At 47.8% G+C, this 9,049-nt stretch overlaps 1 protein-coding gene across 6 annotated transcripts in view; it reads right to left on the reverse strand.

Moving 5' to 3' along the window:
* Nucleotides 1-9,049, reverse strand: part of PAN2 (PAN2 poly(A) specific ribonuclease subunit) — a 24,356-nt gene that overhangs the window by 5,029 nt on the left and 10,278 nt on the right. Inside the window, exons 2-14 of one of the 6 annotated variants that reach the window (XM_015557415.1) lie at nt 5,781-5,783; nt 4,987-5,075; nt 4,754-4,874; nt 4,512-4,589; nt 3,909-4,176; nt 3,150-3,492; nt 2,855-2,951; nt 1,904-2,023; nt 1,584-1,703; nt 960-1,088; nt 635-834; nt 378-526; nt 142-248 (exon numbers count right to left, since the gene is read on the reverse strand). In XM_015557415.1, coding sequence (XP_015412901.1) covers nt 142-248; nt 378-526; nt 635-834; nt 960-1,088; nt 1,584-1,703; nt 1,904-2,023; nt 2,855-2,951; nt 3,150-3,492; nt 3,909-4,176; nt 4,512-4,589; nt 4,754-4,874; nt 4,987-5,021 — 1,767 coding nt within the window. In that variant the 5' untranslated portion in view covers nt 5,022-5,075; nt 5,781-5,783. Of the gene's footprint in view, nt 1-141; nt 249-377; nt 527-634; nt 835-959; nt 1,089-1,583; nt 1,704-1,903; nt 2,024-2,854; nt 2,952-3,149; nt 3,493-3,908; nt 4,177-4,511; nt 4,590-4,753; nt 4,875-4,986; nt 5,157-5,780; nt 5,784-8,688 lie in introns of all 6 variants that reach the window. The other 5 variants (XM_006777873.2, XM_006777871.2, XM_006777872.2 and 2 more) reach the window with 5 other exon arrangements.

Here is a 9,049-nt window from a genome sequence, read left to right on the forward strand (position 1 = left end):
AACCTGGATCTGCATCCTCACACTGGCATTCTCCCCACTGCCTATAGATCCCTGGATGGCAGTGCTCACCAAGCCCCAGATGAGACCATGGCTGAGTCCCCAGCACGTCGGGACTCTAGTCCAGGGCAGCAGCCCACTCACCGTGGGCTGGTACTTCTCACAGTTGTCACACCAGGCCTGCGTGTTCTGCTCCAGGCAGATGCTTCGCTTTAGCACCTGAGCAAAGTCACAGTTCTTCCCGGTTTTATCTGTAGAGAAACTGGATACTTCAATCTAGGTTCTCCCTTCTATCCACTATTAGTGTTAGTCCCCCAACACCCTCTCCTTGATGTTACAGGACACTGGGGGAGCCTTCCCAACCCAACTGTAGGGTATACCACTGTTGCTACCCTCAGGGTAGGAGAGTGTGAAGAGTAGAGTAGATGAGGCTCGCACGGTCTCACTGCCACAGCGGCAGAGGCTGCAGTTCTCCATCTCACAGCTGAACAGCTGTCCAATGACAGAGTCCCCCGATGAGCAAAAGCTGCTAAGAGTGGGGAGGGCGATATATGCACACCGCAGGAGTTATGAGACCCTGTCAGTCACAGAGGGGCCTGTCATGGCAGCTTTAACGATTCCTGTGCCAATTCCATACCTGCTCGCAGCACCTCGATAAGCCTGAGGTACTTCCAGCTCCTGCATATCCTGATGCAGCTGAGTGAGAATGAAGCGATTCCACCTCTGGATGAGCCTGGCCAGACTGCCCTTCCCTGAAGCCTCATCGGAGTCAGCCAGGATCAGACCGAGGGCTGAGGCCTCAGGAATGGTGCGGAATGCCCGAAGAAAATTACTGCCCTGAAATCCAAGAAGGGTGTTGCTGGAAAGAGGTTATTTTTTCTTGTGGCCATTTGCACAAAGATATCTCTGCCTATTATCCACCTCCCTCCCTCTTTTATCGTCCCGGGTCTCCAGGCACTGACCTGACAAGGGTCACCGCGGGAGAGGTCCAACATGTGGAAGAGGAAGCCCAGCTCACATGCCAGGCAGAACTCCTTCTGGCAAAGGTGGTTCTGGATTAGGCAGCGAACGGGCTCCAGGAAATAGAGCACCTGGAGGGAAGAACGGGAGAAATGACACAGGCGACTGCTACGAGGAGGAAGAGACTGGAAGGGTAAGTAAGCTGGTGGAAATCCAAAGCAGGAGTCGACTGAAGAAGTGGCGCTCCCAGAAGAGTGTGTGGGGTAAAAAAGAATGGTAGAGCCCTAGCTGGTCTGGTCAGTGGATAGAGCGTTAACCTGTGGACTGAGAGGTCTCAGGTTCGATTCCGGTCAAGGGCACATGCTTGGGTTATGGGCTCAATTCCTAATAGGGGCGTGCAGTAGGCAACTAATCAGTGAATATCTCTCATCATTGATGTATCTCTCTCTCTGTCCCTCTCCCTTCCTCTCTGAAATCAACAAAAATATATTTAAAGAAAGAAAGAAAGAATGGTAGAGGGGATCATCTTAAAGTGGGCCTGGTTGGGGGACATGGAAAAAGAGTTGTGGGGCCACAGAGAAGAAAGGCAACAAGCATGTTCCAGTCACAGGAATATCCATCCTTACCTGGATCATGCAGTTACAGTAGGCATTGGGGATATGGGGCTCTAATCCAGCAAACAGGGTCTTATTGTAGTGTTTGAAGTCAAAGTCCTCCAGCCCTAGCTTGGAGTATTTGATGGTTACCTGAGGCAGAAACAGTCTAAGCAAGATGAAGATATCCTCAAAGTCCCCTAGCCATGGCCTTCCCCAAAACCTCCCTCATGAGTCCAGCACGGTAGGTCAGAGCTTCCCGACTGAGTCCTTCAGTCTTTCTCATATGACCCCTTTCCCTGGGACCCTTCCCCTACACCCCAGAGGGGTCCTTCCGTGGTATTTCCCAGCACCTTGCGGTACTTCTTGGAGACCATGTGGAGATGTGGCTCCTCTTCCCGCCCGATCGGTGACTCAGTGACCTTGCTGAAGCTGTCAGATTCACTGTCGGACTCCTTGAGTCGGTAAGGAATCTAGAATTTTTAAGAAGAGGTAACCCTGTTGGATGTCTTAAGCATCTTTGTTCCCACAACACTGACACAGTCACCAACTCCTCACCCTAACTTCATAGGGTTTTCACCATTCACTGCTGCTTTTTATTCCCACTACCTACTCATCACTACTGGACAACTGGGGTGGCTTCCACACGGGCTCCCCACATTCACTCTGTCCAGCATACTGCTACCACACTAACCCTCCCAGAATGCCCCTGTTAATGTATCATTTCTTCCATTATACACTGGATTTCAAGGCCTCACAACCAATCTCAATCTTTCACTGTTTCCTGGTGTAATAGTTGCTCCTGCCAGACTGGTTGGTATAGTCCCCACTGGGTACCCATTTTGCAATTATGCCTCTTGAGACCTTACTAACACTGATCTCTCATCTTTAATATGCTCTGCTGTTATTATCTACTTACCCATCTCTCACCTCTCCAGCTCAGTATTTAGCTCTTTCAATATGCCTGCCCTGACCACTCTGGCCCAGAGTAAACTTTTCCCTCCAAACAGCTCTGTCGATGAATGCTTATAGCTTTCCTCTAGCACTTAACAATAGAACATACACATTTTTGTTATGAATAGGTCTTATTTTCTCCAACTAAATACAAACTCCTTAAGAGCAAGGACTCTGTCTTCTATGTCTCTGAATCCTCCCTAACACCTAGCATATAGCTTCAAGTTAGTAGGCTTCAAAAAACCTTTACTGACTGAAAACAAAAACTACTGAGGACTAGTAAAGGAAACACAGGAGAAATGCCAGGAGCTGGGGGTGGTGAGGGCCGGCCTCCTCCCTTCTAAACGAACCTGGTTGCGCAGCCTGGTGCGGGGGTTGGGGGCATAGCCAATGAAGCCCACCTTCTTCATGGTGCGCAGAATCTCTGCGTCCACAGGAGGTGCTCTCCTGTAATGGAGTATATAGTCCTAAGGCTTAAAGGTTGTGTCTCCCCATCTAATCCCCAACCCCCAGGGGCCAGATATAAAGAAGACACTGAAGGTAAACAAAAATCAGAAAAGAAGTAGAATAATAACAGGGCTTGCAGAGAATTCCTGTATCTCAGCCCTTTCCCACCCTACTTTTGGTCCAAATGTGAGGTACAACCTGGGAGCCGGAGCAGAGTTGGCAGCAGGCCAATCAGAGAGAAGCGTGTCAGTGGTGAGCGGGACAGGGATGAGGGACAGAGGCAGCAGGTCCTGGCTCCAGTCCAGAGGAGGCAGCGAGTCCACAAGGCAGGGCAAAGCAAACTCGGTCTCCCGGGAGTAGGGGTTGAAAGAAGGCTCAGGGGAATCAGTCCAGAGGTGTACACAGCCTTCAGAATCTCCAAAGGCCAGGGCCTGCTTGCTGGCTGACACATCAAACGTCATCAACAGAGGCCCCACAGGGTTCACATGAAAGATGTCTGCTGGGTTGGCCAGGCCTGTGGGTTCACAAAACTGGCATTGCCCTAGGAGGGAGGAGGAAGCCCGCTGAGCGAGCCCTGGAAGGTGAAGGGCACCGTCCTTTTACGCCCTTCCTGCCCTCTTCCCCTGGTATCAAGGAAAGACAAACCCCAAATCCATGTCTAGAGCTAGAGAGAATACCATCTGATACCTTCCCATAAACCACAGGGAGGTTTGCTACACAGCAAAAGGCAGTTCTAAAGTGGTTTTGCCTGTTCCGCCTTTTACCTTTTTCTGTGTTCGTCACACACAGGGGGACAACAAAGCTTTAATCTCTGACCAAACCTAAGTGAGACCAGAGACCCCACTGAAAGGTTACTTCTTTCCCCAACAAAGAGGTTCCTGGGAGTATACTCCCTCTGGAGCCTAGTTCCCCTTTGCTCATCAATCTCTCTCACACCATCTTACATCCCCTTCATACCCGACTGGGAGATGATAGCAAGACGAGAAGTATATGTAGGGATGAAGCGCAAGAAGGCAGGATCCACGTGTACTTGAAGTGGTGTGATGGCACGCATCATGCGCAGATCATACACCTTGAGGAAACGGTCACAGGCGAGGCCGGTGAGGCGGCTGGAGAAGCCACAGCTGGCCAGCAGGTTGCCATGCACGTCAAAATCTGACAGACTCCCTGAGAAAGCATCAAACTCATGCTCCACCTTAAAAGTACGAAGGTCTCGCAGGGAAATCTGAAGAAGAGATACCTTGGTTATCTGCCAAAGATGGTATCAGGAAGGGTACCTGCCACCTACTTAACCCTGAGAGGCTCCTGCGAAAAGAACTAAGGCTTTAGTTATGGGCATTCATAGCACAGAAAAAGCCAAAAGAGAACTCACTCACCATTTTGCTTCTCAGGTCCCTGGTTACAACAGAAAACATCAGGCTGAAAGACTAATCTCATAGTATAACATGGCTAGATAGGAACTTCATCCACTGCTCCCTTCCCTCAAAACTATAGGCACAGCACTGACAGAAAGGCTGGGCCCAGTCACATATCTGGTGGGAAGAAAGAGAACTCAGCCACCTTGCCAGATGTATGGCCACAGAAGAAGAAGCGGTTTGTCTGTCTCATGATGGCGACTCCAGGTGTCTCAACAGCATACTGGGGAGGGAAGGAAAAACAGTGAGAATGATTCTTCCCACAAACCAGGAGGACAGAAAGGTAACACACGCATCTTAGGCATGTTCCCAGCTCAAGTATCACCCACCGCTTCCGCCACAATAACCTCGGACTCTGTTTGGGCCTTTCCTGCCCCAGGCTTATACCTTCTGCGTCTCCTGGACAGTGTTAAGGTCAATCTCCAATATGTGGTTCTGCAGCCCACCAACAAGCAGCATGCTGCTGTCGGTCAGCAGGAGGCTGTGCATGTCCTCACTCTCGTCCAGCCTGTGGGGGACAGGACAGGCTGAGGGGCCAGGGCCTCGAAAGCTTCAATCCTTTAGCCTTCCCATTCGATGCGGAGCCCTCTTTCCCAGTCCAGAGCTGAGAAGCCACTTACAGATAATCAAATATAATGAGGCCGCCACGGGCCATATACTTGAGGTTGTTCTTGGTGAGAAAAAGGATACCATTCTCCAGGCTCTGGATCTGCCGAATGTCATCACTGCTGTTGACCTGAAACGATGAGTAGCGCTCCAAGGTTGGGCCAAAAAATGAAGTGGCATGACCCTGGAGGGGACAAAAAGATAAGACACCCTGAGTGGAGAGGCAGGACCATCCCAATATACATTTCAGGACCTAGACATCACTCAGCTGGTTTTTGTTCTTGCTTCCTGGCCTTTCTGGCTGGCAATGACTAAGGCATAAAGCTAGGCACCAATCTTAGTGAAAAAACACACTGAAAATACCGTCTCATGTTTGCCTAATGCTTCACAAAGTGCTTCTGTTAACTCTTCCTCCTTTTATCCTCACAATGACCATACTGAGTAGGTAATGGCTCAGGTGGATAGAACAGTGTCACGGACATGGGTCTGACCCTCCACTGGCCATCTGGCTTTCTTATGTTCCACAGTCAAGTCTTTCTCTCTTCAGCCATTAGGGAAACATGTACTGTGGGTCACAGGCTGGAATAGAGAGAATGTGAAACTCATTCCACCGTTGGCTCCTATGTCATTCACTCCTGGCTTCTCTCCTGACTCTTAGCTCATACTCTCCCTTCATGTGCTCCCCTTCTGACCACTCTTGAAACATGGCCATTCCCAGCCCACTATCTTCTCACTCACTGGTCTTCTTAGGTTATTTCATCAATTTTTAAGCTGATGAATCCTAATTTCTTCCCCTAGCCCAGACCACTGCCTCAAGCTTCAGACTTAAACATCCAAATACCTACTACACATCTCTCCTTTGATATACCATAATAACCTCAAACTCATTACTGCTTACATTAAACACTCTTACCCCATTTCAAATCTTAACTGTACCATGATCTACCCACTAGACCAAGTCACTGGTAGTCAAGCCTTGTTTTACTTCCTAAATATTTCCCAAATCTGTTCTCATGTATACATCTCTATAGTGCTTCTTCATTCAGGCCTTACTGTATTTTATGTGAACTACAACGGCTTGCAAACTGATCTCAAACCGTCCTACCTCGTCCCCCTTAAATCAAACTCTGTACTGCTACCTCAATAATACACTGAAGTTGCAAACCAGACCACATCATTCTGGATAAAAATCTTTGGTGGCCTGGCCCTGGCTGGTGTAGCTCAGTTGGTAAGAGCGTCATCCTGTACATCAGAAGGTGGGGGGTTAATTCCCAATAGGGCACATACTCAGGTTGTGGGTTTGATCCTCAGTTGGGGATCGTGCAGGAGGCAACGGATTGATGTTTCTCTCACATGGATATTTCTCTCTCTCTGAGAGCAATCTTAAAAAGTCATTAAAAAAAACAACAAAAAACCCTTTGGTAGCCTGAAGGATCAAGTCCAAGCTCCTTTAAGACACAAATGGGGCCCTAGCTGGTTTGGCTCAGCGGATAGAGTGTCGGCCTGCGGACTGAAGGGTCCCAGGTTCTATGCCGGTCAAGGGCATGTACCTGGGTTGTGGGTACATCCCCAGTAGGGGGCGTGCAAGAGGCAGCTGAATGGATGTTTCTCTCTCATCGATGTTTCTAACTCTCTATCCCTCTCCCTCTCCCTTCCTCTCTGTAAAAAATCAATAAAATATATATTTTTAAAAAGATACAAATGGGGCCCTGGCTAGTTTGCTCAATGGTTAGAGTGTCCACCTGTGGATCGAAGGGTCACAGGTTTGACTCCCACTCAAGGGCAGGTATCTGGGTTGCAGGTTTGATCATCAGCCCCAGTTGGGAATGGAGGCAACCAATCCATGGGTCTCTCTCTCCCCCTCTCCCCTCCCTCTAAAAAAAAAAAATCAATGGAAAAAATATCCTTAGGTAAAGATTAACAACAACAATAAAAAGATACAAATGGGGTTTTCTAGGATGTTTTTCCCCCAGCCATCTTTATGGTTTCCTAAATCCCTTCTACGTGGCTTAAAATGGGCTTCCTGGCCTAAACCCAGGTCTCTACTCAAATGTGACTTTATCAGAAAGTCCTTCCCTGACAAACTAAAATGGCAACACCTCCACCCTTTATTACCTTAACACCTTTATTCACTGTATTTTTCTTAAAGATACTAAGCACCACCTGATATATTATAAATTATGGTTGCCTTTTAAAATGCTTATTCCAAAACTAGAGCCCAGAGCAAGGCCTGGCACCTAGTAGCTCAAAAAACACTGGTTGAATGAAGAGATGTCTAACTCTTCAGCCTCAGCTTCCAGCCCAGTAAACCATAATGGTTTGTAGTTCCTGCAGTCACTATGCTGTGTGATATACTGGGAATTTTTGTTGATCCCATTCCTTTTGCCAAGATAGCATTTTCCTCCCTTTTTCATCTGATTTCTATTCATCTCTTAGGACTCAGTTCAGGTGTCACTTCCTTCTGGAGGTCCTCTGACTCTCCTGTATGCTCACTAGCACCCAGTAAATATTTTTCACACTGGCATTTAGTAGTTTATATCCTAAATTCATAATTAACTCAAACAGTTCAGTTTCTTCTAAAGTACCACAAATTATCTGTTTATATGTATTTTTTTCCTCATTGTCTTGTAAACTCCTTGAAGGCAATGATTATGTTTTATTCAGCTTAATTCACTGGGCCTACCATAGCAGCAGATACTGTCCACTGAAATGAATGTATTACCAAAAAACCTTCATTCTTTCTAATGAAAAAACAATTCACACCTTATGGAAGGTAAGTTAGTAAACCAAGGCTAGCATGTTATTTCTTCCAAAATCTTTGGCTCCCTAGCACACTGGCAGTATGCATACACATTTTAAAAAATCAACATTGGTAACTGCTCTCAGAGATTAAAATCAGCCAAGGAAGACAGAATCATTCCATATAAGCTAATAGAAACATGCATTAATCATTCTATAATAAAAATGGAAAAGAGAGGTTGCATTAGAGATTGGATCTGGATGGCTACAGACTAGCAAGATTAATCAAAGCATGGAATGGGCAAATTGTGGTAGAAATGGGATGCCTTCTAAAAAAGCACACCTAGCCCTAACCGGTTTGGCTCAGTGGATAGAGCGTTGGCCTGCGAACTGAAAGGTCCCAGGTTTGATTCCGGTCAAGGGCATGTACCTTGGTTGTGGGCACATCCTGGGTGGGGGGTGTGCAGGAGGCAGCTGATCGATGTTTCTCTCTCATCAATGTTTCTAACTCTCGATCCCTCTCCCTTCCTCTCTGTAAAAAAATCAATAAAATATATTTTTTAAAAAAGCACACCGCCCTAGCTGGTTTGGCTCACTGGATAGAGCGTTGGCCTGGGGACTAAAGGGTCCCAGGTTCGATTCCAGTCAAGGGCATGTACCTTGGTTGCAGGCGCATCCCCAGTAGCGGGTGTGCAGGAGGCAGCTGATCGATGCTTCTCTCTCATCGATGTTTCTAACTCTATCTCTCTCCCTTCCTCTCTGTATAAAATCAATAAAATATATTAAAAAAAAAAAAAGCACACCTAGGTAACTCATTTCTGGGTCCCCTAGACTTCTTTGTCCACTCCCTTCCTCTTGGATTAAGGGACCCAGCTAACTCTTATCACTTCAATCCTGGCTCCCTGCAAAGCAGCGAAAGCCAGATAAAGCACATCCAATGTCTCCTTTCAGCGCTTACAGAGGGGTGCAGTTCTTACCCCATGGCTTCCCACCCACAGCATCTCCTCGTGCAAGTCAAAGTGGGAGACGGTGACAGGCACACCCACTTCAGCCACCACACTGTGCAATTCAGAGTAGACACCTTCCATTATGTGCACTGACTCCTGGACAGGAAGAGCCTCCAAGGCCACTCCCTCTGGGTCCAGCTCCACATTCTGTAGCAGACTTGGGTTCAGGTGGGCATCCAGGACAGGGTCCAGGGCAGAATGCATGGCTGGGGCATACTCTGCCAGTCCAGGGTCCAGACCCTCGAAGTTCATGATGATTGCAGCAGATTGGACCCGTGTCACACCCTACTTTGCCACAGCCCCTTTAGATGCCTGACCCCAACCTTCAGCA

Source organism: Myotis davidii, unplaced genomic scaffold (assembly GCF_000327345.1).
Source record: "Myotis davidii unplaced genomic scaffold, ASM32734v1 scaffold509, whole genome shotgun sequence".
NCBI lineage: Eukaryota > Metazoa > Chordata > Mammalia > Chiroptera > Vespertilionidae > Myotis > Myotis davidii.